Here is a 21,142-nt window from a genome sequence, read left to right as displayed (position 1 = left end):
GGGATTAAGTTTGGGCAGGGAGGCGCTGCAGGGGTTAATAAGTGATTAAGACACCTGCGTGGGGGAAGCCAGACTCCGCTCCCTGCCGCTGCCGGAGGGTCTCTGCTCCCCGCCGCTCCAAGCATACAAACCAGGTGGGTCTGGAGGGATAAAAATGTTTGTTTTTATTTTCTAAATTAAGCCGGTCCCGCAGAAAAAGGCAAATATGGATTTTTTATTATTTTTAATGACATTGAAGTCTCTGTTATGCGAGTCCTGCCCCGGCCGGCGCTTACCTGCTTAATGCCAAAGGGTCCTCTGCACGGCTTACAACGTAAAAGGGAACGAAAAGCAAAGCGGGGGCCGAGTGGAGCCGACATGGGGGGCCGGGGAACAAAATACACGAAAAGCCCGTCGTTTCTGTGTAAATATGAAGCGTAACTTTACTGCGAGTCTCTAAAAATCCGAGAAATGTGTTTAATGCCCAGAACCCCCCGGCAGATCGGCCCCATCCGGCCCCCGTCTAGTCGCCCGTTTCCCCTGCTGTAAAGACTCAAACTTTAATCAGTCGTTGGTCTCGTCTTAGATTCAGGAGCCGTATGTCTATCCCATGCATGTTTAATACCCTCACTGTATTACCCTCTACCACCTCTGCCGGGAGGCTGTTCCACTTATCTACCACTCTCAGTAAAGTAATACAGGGGTGAGCCAAGATTACCGAGCTCCCGAAGAGGCGCTCTCGCGGTTCACGGGGAAATGTTTGCTTTTAATTCTATTTTAATTTTTTTATAGGAATTTAAATAACTTAATGTTTTGTTTTTTTTCTTCATGTGTTTTTTCGTTTTTTTTGTTAGTTTTTATCAGAATTTAACGCTCTGAGTCATGGCCGAATCCGGATCCACCACCAAACGGCACAATCCGGTGGACAGTATCTGCCGGAAAATCAAGACCATTCAGATGCGCGACCAGGACTCCAACCCCAACCTGCAGATTCCCAAATTCCAGTCCCGGAACTTTGACAGCCCCCAGTCCAGCACCAAGAAAAACCTGGAGGAGGTTCTGAAGAACCGGACCGTGAAGAACACGGACCGGGACCTCGTCTGCTTCTCCAGTCCCTGCGTCAACAACACCTTTTCCCCGAATCCCCAGGTCTCCTCTCCCTGCCCCCCCCGGCACGCGCCGGACAGCGACTCCCCGCTGGGCAACGGCACCTATTCCGTCAACGCGGTGTCCAAGGACAAGGTCGCTAAGGTTTGGCCCTCGTGCCGGGCGCAGAGCTGCTCCACGCCTATGGTCTTCCCCCGAGATCTGCCCTTCAAGTTCCCCCACTCTGCCCTGCCTGTCCCCGAGGGCCGGAGCCTCTTCGTCGACGACCGGGTGCTCCCTGCCCCCCACAGCTTCTACTTCACGGACCGGAGATCCGATCATTTCCCTCTCCAGTCCCCGGTGGTGAAGAGACTGTCGATGAGCGAAGCCGGTAACTTCTCTAAAAACATGCATTTCCAATAAAAAAAATAAATAAAAATCCTCTGAGCTGCTATTGGCTGCGGGGAAGCTGTGACATCATCCCAGCCAATAAAAATATTACATATGATGATGACGCCTTCATTGCTGAACAGTTGGATTAGAGTGCGAGCTTTGGAGACCACTTCAGTCTCTTAATAAGCCAATAAACTTTCCTAGAAACCCAGAACCCCCCGGCAGATCGGCCCCATCCGGCCCCCGTCTAGTCGCCCGTTCCTCCTGCTGTAACGACTCAAACCTTAATCAGTCGTTGGTCTCGTCTTAAATTCAGGAGCCGTATGTCTATCCCATGCATGTTTAATCCCCTCACTGTATTACCCTCTACCACCTCTGCTGGGACGCTGTTCTACTTATCTATTACCCATCTCCCACTCGTCTGTCTGTGACCCGGGCTGGTGTTTGTCAAACATATTCGTGATGGGAATATCTCATTCGGTATTCTATGTATTTCTATAATAACTTTATTATCCGTGAAGCCGCCGTTTCCGTGACGATACTTTTGCGTTTAAAGAACCTTTTAACGGTTTCTGTGTTTTAGGTCTGCGACGGGCGATGGAAGCCAAGACTGAGACAGCGTCCGAAGTGAGTTTAATCTGCGAGGAAGACTTGCTGAACAGCATTTTCCACGCGTGTGACACGGACCACAGAGGTTGGTGGCCGCCGCTCGTAGGGGGGATGCTTTAGAGCGGCGCGCGGATTGTTTGAGCGCCGTTTAGATTAATAGATTGTTAATAATTTCTTTGAATTGACCAAATAATCAAAATCTTCCTCCAAATAAAGTAATTTCTTATCGGTGGGCGGGGTTATATTTATTCGCGTGGCAGGAAGTCCGTTTCGGCGGCCTTGGCACAGGAAGTAATGCGCGCGCGGGAATAAGGCTTCCCCCATGTGATGCGCGTGGCGTTATTATGCAGGCAAGGTGGCCGTGTCGAGGATCGTGGATTACTTGCGCCACACCACGAGCCGTGGCTCCGAGGACAGCGGTCTGGACGAGCTGTGTAACATGCTGGATCCCGAGCGACGCGACATTTCCATGGACCTGGACACGTATCACGCCATCATGAAAGAGTGGATCGACGACTGCCGGAACAACGGGTGAGTCGGGTGAAAAGTCGCGTCCGGCGCACCCCCCTTACGAAAAATTACTGCAGTTTTTTGGACATGAAAAAAACTGCAATGCTGCACTTTTACTGCATTTGTACTTCACTGTACTGCACTTTTACTGCAGTTATTTTTGTAAGGAAGTACAAATGCGATAAAGCTGCGGTGCATTGAATTACAACTGCAGGTTTGCAATATAACGACGTAAAAGTGCGGTATTGTAGTATTTTCATGTCCAAAAAACTGCAGTAATTTTTCTTAAGGGCCGGCCCGCCTATCCTTCCGTTATTTATTTTCTGGACGGTTTTTATTTTTTATTATTTGGAAAGTTTATTATTTTTATGGAGAGTTTATTTTCTGGACTTATTTATTATTTATTATTATTATTATTATGAGAGTTTTATTATTTTTCTGGACAGATTATTATTTATTATTAGGAAAGTTTTTTTTTATTTTTTTTTTATATATTTTTTTTTACCGGTGGTTTTCTCCTTTTCAGGGCGGATAGTAAATGTAAAGACTCTGTCCTCGGCGTGGAGGACTCCATGTTTAAGCTGCGCGAGAGTCTTCTTGCAGGTCCGTTCTCCGATCCTAAGACTGTTCTCATGCCGTTCGTTCCTGTCTCTCTCTTTTCTCTGTGATGGCGAACGCTCTCCCGTCTGTCTCTGCAGTGCGGCGGATCTCGGGGACGATGAACGTCACTTCGGGGAGTTTGGAGGCTTTCGGAGGAGACGTCTCCAGAGGAGATCTGTGAGGGGAATCTTACTGACCCCGCTTTGTGTTATTTGGGGGTCTGGGAGGTCCCCCCAGAACCCCCCCCGACTGACCCCGTCCTCTACATTCTTCCCCTCAGGGAGACCTCGGACCTCATCACCTGTGTGGCGGATCTTCAGTATAACAACCAGAAGCTCCAGGAGCAGCACCACAAGCTGAAGACGACCGTCGAGAACCTGGAGGAAGCGAATCACCGGCTTCTGGAGGAGAACGAAGAATTACGGACCCAGTGGAAGAGGTGACCCCGACCTGCCCCGCTCAGCAGGAATACCCCACGCTGGGGCAATTAACTGGTTAAATCAAGTCGGTGGTGCGCACGAGGTTAATTAACTCCAAATGGTTCATGATTTTTATTATCCCCCCCCCCGTTTTAGCGCCCAGCAGTCGGTAACCAGGGCGAGAGCGCTGAAGGACGAGTTGGAGGAGATGAAGGTCAGCGCGTCCGCGTCGGAGGAGAGGAAAGCGCAGATGGCGTCCCAGAACAAGCAGCTGGTAAAAAACCCGCGCCTTATCGGACCCCCCGTTATCAGGGGCCGGCTGTCGGCGGTCACAGGCGAACGGAAGCCTCGCGTGGCCTCCAGGGGAAAAAAACAGGGCCCCGGTCTCTGCGCGGCGACGGCCGTTAACAAATAAATATGTTTACAATAAATGTTTTTTCTTTTTTATTCAAGGAAAAGGAGAATTTATCGCTTGTTCATAAAATCAGCTCCTTGCAGGAAGAGGTGAGATTCCTGACCCCCCCCCCCCCCCTCTGTAGTGTTTGGGTTAAAAAAGCATATTTTGTGTTATCTTTTCAGAATATGAGGAGCATGCAGGAGGCCGAAGGCCTGAGGAAGACGATATCCGAGGCTTCTGATAAAGTCGCCGTTCTCCAGGTAAGCTGTGAAAGCTTTCTGTACCTTAGAAGGGGAGAGGAATGATCTGCGCTGGGGGGGCAGAAGGAAGTTTTACTTTACTGACAGAGTGGTGGATAAGTGGAACAGCCTCCCAGCAGAGGTGGTAGAGGGTTATACAGTGAGGGTATTAAACATGCATGGGATAGGCATACGGCTCCTGAATCTAAGACGACACCAACGACTGATTAAGGTTTGAGTCTTTACAGCAGGAGAAACGGGTTTTTTAGTGATTTTTGTGTATTTTTCCGGTTTAGTTGCAGTTAAATGATTCAGAAAACGCCGCGCAGAAGAAGGAGGCTGCGCTGCACATGGTGAGCATAATGAATATCGTTTATTCTTTTATTATATAAATATATTTATTCCCCCTCACATCGTGAATAACGCGACACGGAACGAGGGTGAAAGCAGGGAGTCGAGTTTTTGCCCCAAATGATCTAATTTTCAATGTTTTTATCATTGAAGGAATTATCTGATCCAAATTCTTGCTCTTTGGGGGGGGAGGGGGGATATTTGTTGCTATAAAATGTCTCGTATTCGCACGCGAGGTCCTGGCATCCTATAGATCCGTGAGATGTAATGCGTGACATCACGGTGCAGCCGGTGAATGATGTCATCACGAGGGAGGGGAATGGGAATAACCTGTCTTGAAGTGAAGGTTTTTTTTATTTTTTTATGTACAGGATGTTAAGCAGGTGAAGCTTTAGTTTCTTTTAGTTTTTTTTTCTGAATTTTGTTGAATTTGCTTCCTCTGCAGAAGGATCTCTACGTGGAGGAGCTGAGGTCCACGTTGGCGGAATATTCCGCTGTCATAGAGGTAATGACTGGGAACATGGCTGACCGTTCAGGGGCCGCACTGAATGAGTTGTGGTTTGGGGGCCGGGCTCCTCGGTGTCTCGATTTTGTTGACAGAGTTCCAGCTCTATAATTTGTCTTCATTGGTGAAGTCGGATGCGTCGTCGCGTTTGTGGGGTTCGTCGTGTTTTTGGGGGTCGCGGAGAATCCATTAATCCGGGGTCTCAGCTGATCGGAAACCAAATTTTTATTTCTTCTCCGCCGTTTTTCCTAGAATCTGAGAATTGAAAAAACTAAACTGGAAAATAGCCTCCAGCAAATGGAACAGGAGCTGCTCTCGTAAGTAATGCTCGCTCACTCACTCACTCACTCAAAGGTTTGGGGTCACTGAGTGGTTTTCATGGAAAACAAGGACATTTCTGGCTGTAATATAATTACAAAAGGGATTTATAACCATTAATTATCCTTTTAAACTTAAACTTGGATCAGGGAGCACACAACCAGCCACTGGAACACAGGAGTGATGGGAGTGATAAAGGGCCATTGGAGCACAGGAGTGATGGGAGTGATAAAGGGCCAATGGGACACAGGAGTGATGGGAGTGATAAAGGGCCATTGGAGCACAGGAGTGATGGGAGTGATAAAGGGCCAATGGGACACAGGAGTGATGGGAGTGATAAAGGGCCATTGGAACACAGGAGTGATGGGAGTGATAAAGGGCCATTGGAACACAGGAGTGATGGGAGTGATAAAGGGCCATTGGAGCACAGGAGTGATGGGAGTGATAAAGGGCCAATGGGACACAGGAGTGATGGGAGTGATAAAGGGCCGTTGGAGCACAGGAGTGATGGGAGTGATAAAGGGCCACTGGAACACAGGAGTGATGGGAGTGATAAAGGGCCATTGGAGCACAGGAGTGATGGGAGTGATAAAGGGCCAATGGGACACAGGAGTGATGGGAGTGATAAAGGGCCATTGGAGCACAGGAGTGATGGGAGTGATAAGGGGCCAATGGGACACAGGAGTGATGGGAGTGATAAAGGGCCACTGGAGCACAGGAGTGATGGGAGTGATAAAGGGCCACTGGAACACAGGAGTGATAAAGGGCCATAGGAGTGATGGGAGTGATAAAGGGCCAATGGGACACAGGAGTGATGGGAGTGATAAAGGGCCATTGGAGCACAGGAGTGATGAGTGACGGGAGGGCCTCTGTACGCCGTTTCTAGCTATGTCTTTTAATTAACCCTGTCTGCTCTGGATTTCTGATCCATTTCATGTAATGGAAGAAATGTGCTTTTCTTTTTAAAATGAGATTACCCCAAACCGTTTAATGGTAATTTAGGTGTTTTTTAATTCACGAAATGCAAGATAACCCCCCCCCCCGACGGTGTGTTGGTAGCGCTGCGTTTAGGTTTATTGCGCCGTCTCGCTGTCTTCTTAGTCCGATGACCTCCGGAATCGTGCCGGCTCTGTGGAGAGGTCATTGGTGGATGATCTCTCCTCTGCTCCAGACCGTAGTCTCTCACTCACACTCTCCGGGACGGGCCGGCGACCCTAAACGCTCCCAGAGTTTACGTTGCACAGCCTGGCTGCCGTCTCACCCGGTTCTTTCTTCCCAGGAACGGAATCGCCTCCCCGTTAACGTGTAAGTTTAACCGCCTGATGTCTGGAGGTCTGAACTCCCTGCACTCTGAGCTGGAGCTCGCCCAGCAGTCCTCGGAGGTAACGCTTCATTCTTTGTGTTAATAAGGGGGGTTAAATCTATTATCGGACGTCTCGCATCCAGAACTTTCTTGCTTTAACGCTGGCCTGAGGAGCCTGGACCCGTTTGGCCTCCTGGCCTGGAGATCGAAGTCGCGTCCCCGGGGTCACGTCAGGTCTCTGTAGGATACGTAGACGATGTTTTTGAAGGTCTTTTCTGATATTGACGCGGAAGACCCTCCATCAAACTGCTTTTAATCCCATAATCTGCCTCCCGCGGCATCGCGCTCTTCCCTCCACTCGCACTCGCACTCTCTCTCTCTCTCTCTCTCACTCTCTCACTCTCTCTCCCTCAGATCTCCGGAGCCGAATGGATGTTTTCTTCCGCTGGGAACACGTCGCCCCTCGATGTCACTTTAGACCGCGAGGTCCTCCTGCTGCTTCAGGGTCCTGGACAAGAACAAGTGGGGGCAGAATATAAATCCATCCTGCAAACCTTGGTGAGAGCGCTTAATCCTATCCCACCCCGGTCACTCTGCTTCTTCATTTTGGGTTTATTTCTTGCAGCAGGAGGATTCCTGCGCGATGGCCGACCTCGTACTCGTGTCTCTCCAACGTCTGATGGATTCCGGCGTCGAAGTAACCGACTTGCCGGGGAAAATGCTGGAGGTACGGACGGAGACGGCGGAGCTCTGTGCGCTTCTTGGCGTTCTTGTTGGGGGGGCCCACACGTGATGTATGTGGAGATACCGGCGGGGGGGGGCCCACACGTGATGTATGTGGAGAAACCGGCGTGACGACGACCCAACCCGGGCCTGGCCGTCCGTGGGTAATGCTGGTTTTTTTTTTTTTTTTGTTTTATTTTGTTCCAGATCATAAAGTCGGACCTGAGAGAGAAGAGAAGCGTTTGGTCGCGGAGTCTGAAGCAGTTGGAGAGACAGAAGGAGTCTCTGGACAAGGAGTTCGTGAAGATGGCGAGTAACCTGCGGCGCGCCAAGACCGAGCACCTCCACCTGCGCAAGGAGCTGTCGGCCAGGTGCGCTAAACGGCACGATTCTCGCCGATTTATTCCCGGTGCGGCCAAACGATCGGATATTTATTAAGTGCAGTATCCATGGAAACCAGTGGAAATTTCTCATTTTTCGGTTTCTTTGCCCAAGAAGCGTTCCGGTTTTGCTTTATAAATCCGGCCAATTACTTTTATTTTTATTTTTTTTGTTAAGTCCCTTTTTAGAATGGTTCCATTCAGGTCAAAGTTGTATTTAAAATGGGTGACATCACTATTTTAGTTCATCTCTAGATTGTAAGCTCATAGGCCGAGCCCTTGTTTTCTAATGTATTGGGCCGTCTTAATCTGCTCTGTCAGACCCTTTGAACGCAGGGACTGTAAGAAGCGCGGCGGGAGTTATCTGCGCTATGAAAATAAAAATGTTCTCTGGCAGCCGATTCATGCAGAAACTTTGGATTCTGCCCCAAAAACCTAAAACTATTCCAAACGTCCCCGGAATTCTCCCTCCTCTGATATCTCAGCCGCGGGCCTGGCGTGAGCCGCCTCCATCTATATAATATATTTATTTTTTTTTAAATTCCTTTTTGAGTCTTGGAATTTTTTTCGTTAATAAAACTTCCAAACTATTTCTATCATTTATAACAATTTTAGGTAAAATTTAAAACAATTTTGTAGATTTATTAATCCTTAAAAAATAATAATAAAATAATAATGGATTTCTGTAAAGGTGTTTTTTTTTTGGGGTCTTTTATTCCCTTTTTTATGTCTTTGTAATGGGAATCTGTATCTTGCGAGGCGGGGGGGCTCGTTGCCCCATAGGCCACCTGCAGTAGTTGCCGTTTAGCGAGCCGTCGCCCCCTGGCACAGGCGCTGTCATTCGATTGGCTGTCGCGTCGGCGCAGAGAGAGAGACCGGGTCCAAATCACCGTCTGAGGACTCGGCTGAGTTTGGTTTGATGGAAAATATCTCAGAATTCGATTCCTTTAACCCCCGGAGGGTTTCCCGTTTATTGTACGTTTGGGTCGCGGGGGTCCGGTGGCCTGAGGGTCCCACGCAGGCGGATGTTACCCCCGGGGGGCAGTTTGTGCCTGAGACCGCTTTAGTCGGGTAACATTTAGACAATTTGGGGCAGAAGAGATGCTGGGAGAGGCATTTGGGTCTCTTCCCCCCCCCCCCCCCCCGCCTCCTCTGAAAGCTGGAAATGTTTTTTTTTCTGCAGATACTGAAACTTTTTTCTGTGTATTTACAGGAAAGGCAGGTGTTAACCCCCCCTCCCCCTCCCCCTCTGTGCAAAACGTCAATTTCTTGTGGTTTTTGCTGTTTCTGCGCAGACTTCACGAGCTGGAGACGGTCCGACAGCAGCAGGACGACGCCGAGGGCAGAACATGCGCCGCTCTCAGCCGACTCCTGGACTCCAGCGCCAAGGAGGAGGCTTCCAGTAAGAAGGTGAGTCCGACCCGGCCCCCGAAACCCTCGAGCATGTGAACACGTCTGGAACCGCGTTACCGGGGGGGTCTTTAACTCCCTTAAAAAAAAAAAAAAAACTCTTCCAAAAACCGTTACTCTGGGAGAGAATTTTTAGCCGAATCGTGTAATTTCCGGTTTCCTGGAAAGCTGCCGGCGCTCGGTGTCCGGCGGTAAGCGGCGCTCGCTCGCTGCGTTCGTGTATGCTAATGAGCTGCTCGCGTATGCAGATCGGGGAGCTGGAGGCCGCCCTTCGCAGCGCGAGGAGCGCGTTGGAGGAAGCCGCCGGCAAACAGAGGGAGCTCTCGGCAGAGAAGGCGGCTCTGAGCGCCGAGCAGCGGGCGGTCCGGGAGAAGAGCGACGTCAGCAGAGTGAGTAACGCCCCCGGCCGCGAAGGGTTAATCCACCGGCTGCGGGGCGGACGTGAAGTTAGAGAGAAGGGAGATTAATACGTCTTCTGAGTGCCGGTGAAGGGTTAAAAAACCCGGACCTATCGCACGCTGCCGCGAGAATCCGTTCTCTTTATTTTACGGCTTTTTGGGCAGCGGAAATTCTGCGGGTTTTGGGGTTTTTGCGCTTTTTAAAGGTCTCTCGCGGGGTAAAGAAATAGGAAGTCCGGGGGCCGCGCGTCTGTCTACGGAAAAGCCCCCCCCCCCCGAGGTTCATGTAATTTATTACGTTTGCCGGTTTTTAGGGTTTTGTGATTTTTTGGGGCGCAGCAGTCAGATTTTCTCCGTTTTGGAACAGTTTGCGCCCCAGTTTATTATGGGGTAACTTCATAAATTGGGGGCTTATGAACCCCGGGGCAGGACCTGGTAGAGGGTAAAAGCTGCTTGGGGTTACCTGCCCTGCTTGGGGCACGATGGCGTCTTTATCCTGCTGTCGGGGGTACTTCACGGCTGAGAGTGTTTAGCAGGTGGCGGCTGCCCCGGGGGTGGGTGGTATTTATTCTGATCCGGTGACTTCTCTCCCCGCAGAGACAATCAACTCGCTGCAGGAGAAGCTGTTCAGAGGGCAGCTCTGTGGCCTCCTGTGTCAGGTGAGAGCCGCGCATGTCCGTGTCCTGCCCTGCATGTTTATACTGTGTGAGTGGTAGATAAGTGGAGCAGCCTCCCAGCAGGAGTGGTAGAGGGTATTATCCAGGCGTTTGGTGTTTTTTGCCCCGTTAGACGTGTTCGGAGCGGGACGAGGAATCTGTTTCTGCGGTGAACGACCCCGAGCGGGCGACGCGTGGCGAGGAGGTGAGTGCGGAGGGAGAGCGGCCGCCCCGATGTAAACAGAAATCCGCAGAAACGTCTGCCGAGCGGAGGCGCCCCAATCCCCCCCCCCCCCCCCCGCCGGGATCGCCCCCGAAATCCGCAGAAACGCGCGTTTTCCTCAAATGCCTGTTTTTTTGAACTCCTTTTCAGAAAAGCTGTTTTTATAAGAGATTTGGTATCCAGGAGACCGGCCGCTTAGCCGGAGCGCACAAACCTGCGCGCCACCGGGGCCCCGTCTGCGTCTACACCCCGCTGCTAGGTGAGCGGCGCTGCTGCTGGGAAATCCACTTATTTTTTAGGGGCGGAAGAAAGCATAATGTGCATTAAATAAAAAAAACAAACCCATACGCGAACCGGATCCCAGTGAAAGGGGCGATTTTAAAGGGCCGGCGTCCCTATTTATCAGGCGGATCATTTGTGGGGTTTATGAATTGCGCGTTATGATGTATACAGGGCGCGGGGCGGGCCGGGTGGTTGCAGTGCTGTTCGTTTGGCGTTCCCGCTGTAAACATTTCTCTATGATTAGGGGAACTGAAGTCTCTTTCCATTTTAAGCCGCCGCTCCGCCGCCGACTCTTTGTGTTTCAGATGCGCTGACGCTGGAGATCCTGCAGCTTTACCCTGGACGTCGCGCGCACAACTACCCCCGAGACCCGTCCAAACGCCCCGAGCCCGGCAGGCCCGCCACGTCACGGGGGGCTTTACTCAACCTAAACAAGTGAGTCCCGCGGCGCTGCTTGCGCAATCCCGGCTCGGATGGGGCCCTGGGCGCGCAGGACGAGGGCTTTCGTTTGTTTAAACGTCCTCTTATAACCTCGTCCAGAAAACCCGCCGCCGCTCCTTAAATGGGCCGCGTGGGGCCGGTGGGAGGGTTTAACCCCCTGAGCACCGCAGGCAATAGCAGCGCTTTGCAAAGGGTTAACAGAGTTTGGTTATGGAAATCCGGAGGAGACCCCCCCCCCCCCCTCGCGTTTCACTTTTGTCACGTCGGGTCCTTTAAAAAAAAAAAAAAAGCCGGCACGTCCTCCGCACCTGTCCGGGGGGCCTGACGGCTGGGATTCGTTACTCACCGGCAGACGGATAAACAAACGAGAGGCGCAGCTTTCCTTCTAATCCGCGGACGCTGCGAGCAGAAGAGCCTCGGCGACCTCCTGCCGGGAGAGGTTCTTATTACGCTCTTTGTGGGGTCCAAATCGCCCCCCCCCCCGAAGGATTTATTTACTGAGGGTGGTAGATCAGCGGAGGTGGTAGAGGGTAATACAGCGTGGGTGTTAGACAGCCTATCCCACGCATGGTTGAGTCTTTATGTAACGATTTCAGGCTTTCGATTCTCTGTTTGTTTTCCTTTTATTTGTAAACAAAAATTTGTTTCCTAAACGTTTCTCAGTTTGGGGTTTTTATGGGTTTTTCGTTAATTGGTCGTTTTGGGTCTCGTTTTTTGGGATAATTTTGTTAGAAACGCGGTTTTTATCCTCATCTGATAAAGCGTTTGCTGCTGAATCCTCCGGCAGAGCCCAAGGGGTTAATCCCGTTTACTCCCCCTCTCAGAAAACGTGATTTTATATAAAAAGTCCGGACGGGGAGTTTGAGGGCCGAATTAATTTTATTTAAACCTTAATTTTTTTTATTCCCACAAACCCGTTTTTATGCTTTTTATATATATTTTACGTGTTTTTCTTCTCCCCGTCCCATAGGGGCCGATCCGTGTCTTTGGGGGTTCAGACCGATGCGGCAGATTTCGGGGGTCCCTGCGATGGATGTCGGCCGGTCGGAGGTAAGACGGCAAAAAAAAAACGTTTTTTAACTTTATTTTCTGATTTTCTCTCCGCCCCTCTTTGTATTTCCTATAAATATAGAATTCCCTCTGAACGAGAGACCTCAGAGGTGCCGGCCGGCATGGGATTCTACGCTGCTATGCGCGTCGAGGGCTTTAAATCCGCCGGGGGGGGGGGTAAGATTTTTCCGCAGTATGTCATTACCCCCGCCGGGCAGTTGCTGACGGCTTCCAGATACCCCGTATATAATCTATATGTATAATATATATGAGCCGCGGCCGCTCCGGCTTCCATCGCGCTTCTTCCTCGGGGTCTCGAAGGGGTTTTATATATTTATTTATTTTTTTTATGGGATTCTCGCTACTTCTGGATTAACCCCTTAATAGCCCCTCCAATTGACCCTATCGCAGCGACTCACTAATGGGTGTTAGAATGGTCGTCATGGAAACGGTGACCGGTCGGGAGGTAAAGATATTCTGAATGGAGTCGCCTGTATTCAAGCAGGGATTCCAGCTGTGATAAAGTAGGGAGAAAAGAGCCAATCGGGACGCTCAGATATCATAGAATCAGAGGAGACTGTGTGACCCCGGAATCTGCCCCTTCACCCGACGCTGGGGTAAAACACCGGAAAATCTGCCCCTGCACCGCGACGCTGGGGTAAAACACCGGATAATCTGCCCCTGCACCGCGACGCTGGGGTAAAACACCGGATAATCTGCCCCTGCACCGCGACGCTGGGGTAAAACACCGGAAAATCTGCCCCTGCACCGCGACGCTGGGGTAAAACACCGGATAATCTGCCCCTGCACCGCGACGCTGGGGTAAAACACCGGATAATCTGCCCCTGCACCGCGACGCTGGGGTAAAACACCGGATAATCTGCCCCTGCACCGCGACGCTGGGGTAAAACACCGGAAAATCTGCCCCTGCACCGCGACGCTGGGGTAAAACACCGGATAATCTGCCCCTGCACCGCGACGCTGGGGTAAAACACCGGATAATCTGCCCCTGCACCGCGACGCTGGGGTAAAACACCGGATAATCTGCCCCTGCACCGCGACGCTGGGGTAAAACACCGGAAAATCTGCCCCTGCACCGCGACGCTGGGGTAAAACACCGGATAATCTGCCCCTGCACCGCGACGCTGGGGTAAAACACCGGATAATCTGCCCCTGCACCGCGACGCTGGGGTAAAACATCGGATAATCTGCCCCTGCACCGCGACGCTGGGGTAAAACACCGGAAAATCTGCCCCTGCACCGCGACGCTGGGGTAAAACACCGGATAATCTGCCCCTGCACCGCGACGCTGGGGTAAAACACCGGATAATCTGCCCCTGCACCGCGACGCTGGGGAATTTTCTGCGCGTTTTCAGCGTTTAATCCGTTTAGTTGGGAAAAAAACCCCTTTAGTTCAGAAACGACAGGAAGATGAAGCAACGATTTACTTCCCCATTTCTATTTAAACGTCATGCTGAGGGGGGGTTACTGCGACCCGGCGCCCTGCTGAGGGGGGGTTACTGCGACCCGGCGCCCTGCTGAGGGGGGGTTACTGCGACCCGGCGCCCTGCTGAGGGGGGGGTTACTGCGACCCGGCGCCCTGCTGAGGGGGGGTTACTGCGACCCGGCGCCCTGCTGAGGGGGGGTTACTGCGACCCGGCGCCCTGCTGAGGGGGGGTTACTGCGACCCGGCGCCCTGCTGAGGGGGGGTTACTGCGACCCGGCGCCCTGCTGAGGTGGGGTTACTGCGACCCGGCGCCCTGCTGAAGGGGGGGTTACTGCGACCCGGCGCCCTGCTGGGGGGGGTGGTTACTGTGACCCGGCGCCCTGCTGAGGGGGGTGGTTACTGTGACCCGGCGCCCTGCTGAGGGGGGTGGGGGTGGTTACTGTGACCCGGTGCCCTGCTGAGGGGGGGTTTCTGCGACCTGGCGCTCTGGGGGAGGGGGGGGGGAGTTGCGGTTACTGTGACCCTAGGGTGCCCCGGTAATTATAATTATAGAGTTAATAAAAAATATGAGGTTGGGGGGATAACTTGTGCATCGCGTGGGAGCGGCAGCCTCATCTTTACGGGGAGGAATAATCCTGCAGATCCTGGGAAGTTGCTGATTGGTTCAGGCAGTGGGGCGGGGAGAGACTTCAGGACAAGAAACTGATCAGATGGTGTTAAGAGCCCCCCCCCCCCCCCCCCCCGGTCCTTTACTTTTTATCTCCGGAATTATTTGTTATAAAAGTAAAAAATATTTATCATTTATCCTAAACGTTTACATTTTGGTCTTTTTATTCCTCCCCGGCAGCTGCTATTTGAAGTAATAATCCGGAGAGTTTTCTCGATGATTGCGTCCGATAAACATTTATGAAGTCGTTGTAAACGTGGATTTTATAAACCACCTCTTCCCGGCGGCCGCGTCTTCTTCTTGTAAACGATTCCTGGCTGGGAGGTTTCAGGACTCCCTGTCCGGGGGGGGGGGGGGGGTGTCGGGACTTGCTGTCGGGGGGGGGGGGGGTCTCGCTGTTGGGGGGGCTTTGGTTTTTTTTCGCACGGATGCCGCGTTTTTGGGTTATTTAATTGTCGCCTGAGACGCGATTTATCCAAATTCCTCGTTTTCTCGCACGGAGAATATTTCTGTATTTTCACGAAATGATGAGAAAATCACTAATTCCTCCCCGGCATTTACTGCCAACTCTGTGCGTTCAGCTTTTTCTCCATATATTTTATTTAGCTTTTTTTTTGTTTTTTTAATGTATTTTGTTTTTTATTGATTTTATTATTTATTTAAATATTCTGTATATATATAGTTAATGTTTTTTCTTGGGCTGCTCCGGCCGGGTTGAGGCCGTTCTTCTGATTGGGAGAATTGGGTGTTTTGTGGGTTTTTAATGATAAAACCCGAGCCCCCTGTTTAGTAAATCCGTCCGATTGGCCGAAACTCGAAACATCAAAGCAAAGCGCCATAAACCCCCCCCCCCCCCCCATGTCACACGATTCTCCGAAAAATTCAAATCAATGAAGTGCGAGCAGCCGGGATTTGCATGCGGAGATCTGCGGGGGGGGGGGAGCAGGGTGTCGGGGCGGGGGGGGAAGCAGGGGGGGGTCATAGAGAGAGCCCGGGTCTCTCAGTTAATTCTCATGTATTACGGAGCCGGCACAGACCGGTCCATTTTCCACCCCGGGGGCCGATGTATTGGGGGGGGCTGGGCGCTCGTTTCTCGTTTTGCCTTTAGGGAAATTCCGCTCGGTTCTCCCGCGGGAGGCGGAATGTAAATCCTGATGATTCACGTTATTTACCGTCACAATTATTTCCATACCCCCCCCCGCTGCTGATTAACCCCCTAAGCGCCAGCCGCTGACAGAATGTTTTTGCACCTACTGGGATGCAATAAGAGAGCGGAATCTAAAGCCAGAGGCTGAGATGAGATGGAAGGAAGCTTTTCTTTACTGAGAGGGTGGTAAATAAGTGGAGCAGCCTCCCAGCAGAAGTGGTAGAGGGTAATACAGTGAGGGGATTAAACATGCATGGGATAGACATGTTGTTCTCTGGGCTCCTCCTCTCCGTATAGCCGGTTTGTTGCCCCCGCGGCCGGTAACGAGGAAGTGATCTGTGTTTCAGGAGCGAGTCTCGGGGCAGCAGGCGGAGGTCGAGGATCTCGGCTGCAGGTCGGTGTCTTTTGTTTAAACGTCAATTTGCTGCTTTTTACATTTTTTTTTTTTTCCGCGTATTCATTGTTTCTGCCTACAGGTCGGATCTAAACTCCCCCCCGGCCGCCGACGGCCCCTCACCGTCCCCAGAGAGAACCCTCCTGCCGGCTGGTAAGAGATCCCGTAGTTTTTATAGATGGGGGTCTCAACCCGATTATTAAAAGAGAAGAAATGTCACAAGAGACCGGAATCTAACACGAGAGGGTCAGAGACTGACTTTACTTTACTGAGAGGGTGGTAGATAGGAGGAATGGCCTCCCAGCAGAGGTGGTAGAGGGTAATGCAGTGAGGGTATTAAACATGCATGGGATAGACATACGGCTCCTGAATCTAAGAAGAGACCAACGACTGATTAAGGTTTGAGTCTTTACAGCAGGAGAAACGGGCGACTAGACGGGGGCCGGATGGGGCCGATCCGCTGGGGGGGGGATTCAGTTTCATTGTTTTTGGGACATTTTCATTTTTTTAAAAACCTATATTTTTCTGGCGTCACGTTAAGGATTCTGTAAACTGACTTTTTTTTAACCCTTTAAATTCTCAAATCTAGAGCAGGACCCCGAGCCGGGTGTGATGGAGGAGCGGGGAGCGGCATCTGTGGATGTGGCAGAGATGAGCGGCAGCAGAGGACAATCCGTGCCGGGTGGCGGATCAACGGAAGGTAGTGGGATTACAGCAAATTTACTGCATGATTTACCCCTCCGGGCCCCCCCCAACAGTCTCACCTGCAGAGAGATACCCGGCGGATGGAAAGGGTCCGGCGCGTTTCACCTTTTTATGCGGTCGTCAGATTTTTGATGGGTACTGCAGGGGGGGGGGGGGTCTTTAGCAAAAATACCGAATCTGGTGATGCGGGGACAGAATTTCCAGGGAAATATTATTAGTATTGGGGGGAAATGTAGCATTTTTAATATTTAAGTTGTGGCTGTGAGTGATCAGAGTGTTTTATAGGATGAGAGTCCGGGTACCCAGTCAGCGGTATTTATATTCCACTTTCCCTCCGCGCGCTGCTCCGCCCCTCTGCGCTCTGCCCCGCCTTTCCGTTTTACGCCCGTTCCATGCGTAACCTGCGGCCGTCTCCTGTGTTTCCGCTTCTCTCTGTATTTCAGGTCCGGTTCTGCCGCCGGGGGCCGGTCCGGGTCGTGAGAACGCTGGCGGCTGCAGCCCGGTGAGTCTCTGCGCCCGGGGCGCCTTTTATTTCCGCCCCGATTTATATTCTTAATATCAATTAACTCTTTAGAAAATAGTTTATCCCGTAATAAAAGATCTAATCAGCCTGTTTATTAACAGGGGGGTCCAGAGCAGAAAACTGGGGGGCCGCACGGATCCACACCCGGCAAAGGTGAAAAACATTATTCTGTTCCTAAGTTAAAACGTGCCCGCATTAATTCCCAGCGGAGGTCTTGTCGCTGACCTCCTAAGTTTTTTTTATTATTAATTTTTTATATTTTTAATCATCTGCAGGAAGCCCCCCGGCTGTTTCTCAATCGGGTTCCCAAAACTCAGCGTTTGAGGAGAATCGGTAAGTTTGGGGGGGGGGTTACTGCCCGGGGGGGGTAATTTTTTTTTTGGGGGGGGGTTATTTTATTGGGGGGGCAGGTTCTTCCTCCCCTGACGTTCTGTTTGTTCTTATTGCAGCGGCTCTAACGGCGAGAAGGCGATGGAGGTAAACGCTGAATCCGAAGCACTCGCCGTCCCTTTTCTGGAGCGAACGTTGAATTTAAATTTTCCGATCCCTTTTCTCGTTCTGAAGATTTGAAGCCTCGGTAAATTGTCTTTTTTTTTCTCTTTTTCCCCCCAAACCGTAGACGGAGTTCCTGCGATTATCTCTGGGGTTTAAATGCGATTTGTTCACGCTGGAGAAGCGGCTGCGTCTGGAGGAACGATCCCGCGATCTGGCCGAGGAGAACCTCAAAAAAGAAATCGCCGGCTGCGTGAAGCTCCTGGAGGTGACGGCTTCGGAACGCGGGATCGGGGGGGGGGGGTTAAAATATTTTATTTATTAATAGAATTACTTTGTTTTTTCATGAAAATCATTCATGTTTTTATTTTTTTGTATCTGGATCGGGGAGGAATAAGTTTTTGTAACCTGGTGCCCGTCCTCCTAGGCTTTAACCCCGCTGTGCGAGGAGGACAATCAGACGCACGAAGTGGTGAAGAAGTTGGAGAAGAGCTTGCAGTTCCTGAGTCAGCACTCGGCGCGGGTCGCCTGCCGGGCGGAGATGTTGGGCGCCATCCATCAGGTGTGGGGCGGGCTGAGAGGCGGGACAGGGGGCGGTACACGGGGTAGGGCGGGGAGCGGGATGGGGGGGCGAGGAGCAGGTTCTCGGGGGTTTTGCGTTTTATCTTTTTCTTTGCTCACAGTGAATGGAAACAATGTATCCGCGATGCGTTGTTGTGATGTCATAACGTTACTGGGAGGGTTAATCTTTTCACATAAAACTCCTGTGATTTGGTGAATTTTCTGGATGTTTTGGGGCCGTTTTTGATTATTTAATAGTTTATCGTCTTTATAACTGGGGGTCCCAGGGCGGCCCCGGCCCCCCGGGGTGATAACGCCTCTCTGTTCCCGCGCAGGAGAGCCGCGCCAGTAAAGCCGTCGACGTCATGATTCAGCACGTGGAGAACCTGAAGCGCATGTACGCGAAGGAACACGCCGAGCTGGAGGAGCTGCGGGAACTCATCCAGCAAAACGAGCCCCCCCGGCCGTCCGCGGAGCGAGGTGGGGTTCTGGGGGGGCCGCGCTCGGCTGCTACGGACTGCGTGCTTTACTTCTTATATTCATGTTTTGGACGCGGTGATTTTTTACGCTTTCAGTGTTTTGTGTTTTCTGTAAACGCACCGGACGCCGCTCATCCCAGCTTCCTGCAATAAAGCGCTTTCATCACCTGTCCGCGAGGGCCGCCCGGCGCTAAAAATATCCTGTTTATCTCTTTTCAGATGATTTGCATAAACTGCCAACATCGCTGATTGCAAAGGTCAGTCCCGCAAACCGCACCGTTTAGGGCAATAAATAAAAAAGGTGTTTTTTTTTTTTTTTTTTTTTTTCTTTTCCTCTTCGTTTCCCAAACCGTTAATCACCAGAAAATCTGTTACTTTGTACCCCATAGCCGGCGGCGCGCAGGGTCAGTATGCCGACCTACACCCGCGGCCTGGGCACCTCGCCCCCCCTGGTAAGTCTGATTTATCTGTAAAAGAGAGAGTTTCATGTGCAGAACCCGGTGGCAGATCGGCCCCCATCCGGCCCCCGTCTAGTCGCCCGTTTCTCCTGCTGTAAAGACTCAAACCTTAATCAGTCGTTGGTCTCGTCTTAGATTCAGGAGCCGGATGTCTATCCCATGCATGTTTAATCCCCTCACTGTATTACCCTCTACCACCTCTGCTGGGAGGCTGTTCCACATACCCACCATCCTCTCAGTAAAGTAAATCTTCCTTCCATGATTATATTAAGCCGGTTTTATTCTGTTTTCAGGACCCTTTTGGATCGGAAAAGCTGGATGGCAAATTGCACAAGAGATCAAACAGCTGGTGAGCTGGAAATGCGTTTCGCACTCGATGTTTTGCACGCAGGGACCGCAGGATCAGTAAAAGGGAAATGTATCATATTTTATTATAATGAACGTCTGGACATTTTACTGAAAAGCCTCAAACTTTTTAAATATTGATTTATGGAAATATTGAAAGATTTATTATTTTTGTGACATCAGGAAGCTCGTGGGGACGAAGCAGACTACAAATACCAGTCCGATATTACAGCGCTTTGTGGCCAATTACACGCGAACCGACCCCGCGGAGGAGAATTTAATCAAAGAGTGAGTCTCGAACGTCACGCTTACAAAAACTATATATATATTTTTTTTTTTTATCTGTTTTTAAAACTTGGCTGGAATTGTAATTTTTTTTTCCCTCCTGAACGCGCAGAGACGAGGGGATCACCGAGCCGCTAGAAGAGATGAAAGACCGGATAAAGCCCTACGCCGTGGATCGGGGTTCCTCCCCCGCGGAGCCGTGGTCTACGTGAGTCCTCAAGGTTTTCTTTATTGTCTGAATAGCGTAACCCCAAAATCTATATATTTTTCCGTCTGGGCCGCCTACCCGCGCTTCAACAAACTGCGATTATTTGAGCGTTTTATTTATATGAAAATAGATTGAATTACTTTTTTTTTTTTTTTTTTTTTTACATAATAAATCCAGCATATGTGGGGTGCCCCAGTTTGGGGGGGGCTCCAGGGTGCTTTGAAGTACTTGGGTGTGAGAGCGACCTGCTGGAGACCCCTGCGTTGGTTCTCATCAGTCATCAAAATAGAGGCCCAGAACCCGATGGCAGATCGGCCCCATTCGGCCCCCGTCTAGTCGCCCGTTTCTCCTGCTGCAAACACCTTAATCAGTCGTTGGTCTCGTTTTAGATTCAGGAGCCGTATGTCTATCCCATGCATGTTTAATCCCCTCACTGTATTACCCTCTACCACCTCTGCTGGGAGGCTGTTCCACTTATCTACCACCCCCAGTAAAGTAAAACTTCCCTCCGTTTAAGATCCATGCATCAGGGTAATGTAGGCTGATCTGATAAAATATAAATAATGTCTCTTTTTACGCGTTTCTATGTAAATATGTTTTTTGGCAGTTACAGGAAGCTGCACTTCTGGGCGTCCAACACGCGACTCTTTCTCTCGAGCGTCAGCCGTCCGGTTCTGATCTCCCTCCTGGCGGTTCTTCTGCTCGTGGTTCTGCTCGGCTTCCTCACCGGGCTCTCCTTCCAGCGACCGGCTGACGGGGAACCGGTTGGACCCGGAGATTCGTGGACCGCGATCCAGCAGTTTTTTTGGCCTTACGCCGGTCTTCACCATAACGGGCAGCCGCCGGTGTGACGGCGATCGCTGCGACCCAACGTTTACACGCCGTCCGTGATATAAATGGCGCTTTAACCTTATTAATTAATGTCTATTTCACTGATCAGCGGAAAACACTTTCCGCTCTCTTTTCTATACATTTGTCTTAAATAAATATATTGGAATAAGACTGTCTGAGACGTGGATCGTGAAACTTAACTTTTTGGGTCTGTGCAGTTTACAAAAACCATGAGATCTGGCAAAGGGCAAAAAAATATTTTTTTAACCTGGGCAAAATGTTTTGTGTTTTTTTTTTGTTTGTTTTTTTTTTTTTTACTCGTACCTCA

At 50.8% G+C, this 21,142-nt stretch overlaps 1 protein-coding gene across 1 annotated transcript; it reads left to right on the top strand.

The window, feature by feature from the left end:
- Window positions 1-861: 861 nt before the first annotated feature.
- On the top strand, window positions 862-20,874 carry LOC149271625 (inositol 1,4,5-triphosphate receptor associated 2-like). The gene is made up of 33 exons (XM_089507264.1): window positions 862-1,456; window positions 2,042-2,152; window positions 2,418-2,598; window positions 3,104-3,180; window positions 3,276-3,354; window positions 3,458-3,616; window positions 3,753-3,870; window positions 4,050-4,100; window positions 4,176-4,253; window positions 4,529-4,585; window positions 5,029-5,088; window positions 5,341-5,405; window positions 6,686-6,788; window positions 7,124-7,231; window positions 7,335-7,436; window positions 7,640-7,803; window positions 9,108-9,222; window positions 9,471-9,663; window positions 10,218-10,279; window positions 10,410-10,481; window positions 10,650-10,758; window positions 11,054-11,216; window positions 16,010-16,080; window positions 16,517-16,627; window positions 17,076-17,134; window positions 17,775-17,915; window positions 18,075-18,209; window positions 18,544-18,729; window positions 19,077-19,139; window positions 19,439-19,494; window positions 19,674-19,778; window positions 19,888-19,983; window positions 20,727-20,874. The coding sequence occupies exons 1-33, from the start codon at window positions 862-864 to the stop codon at window positions 20,872-20,874; spliced, it is 3,993 nt and encodes a 1,330-aa protein (XP_089363390.1).
- Window positions 20,875-21,142: the final 268 nt, after the last annotated feature.

This window comes from Sceloporus occidentalis, unplaced genomic scaffold (genome assembly GCF_023333645.1).
Source record: "Sceloporus occidentalis isolate IW3139 unplaced genomic scaffold, rSceOcc1.0.p SCAF_483, whole genome shotgun sequence".
Taxonomy (NCBI): domain Eukaryota; kingdom Metazoa; phylum Chordata; class Lepidosauria; order Squamata; family Phrynosomatidae; genus Sceloporus; species Sceloporus occidentalis.
Note: the sequence above shows the minus strand (reverse complement) of the source record. Positions and strands in the feature narration are given on the sequence as shown.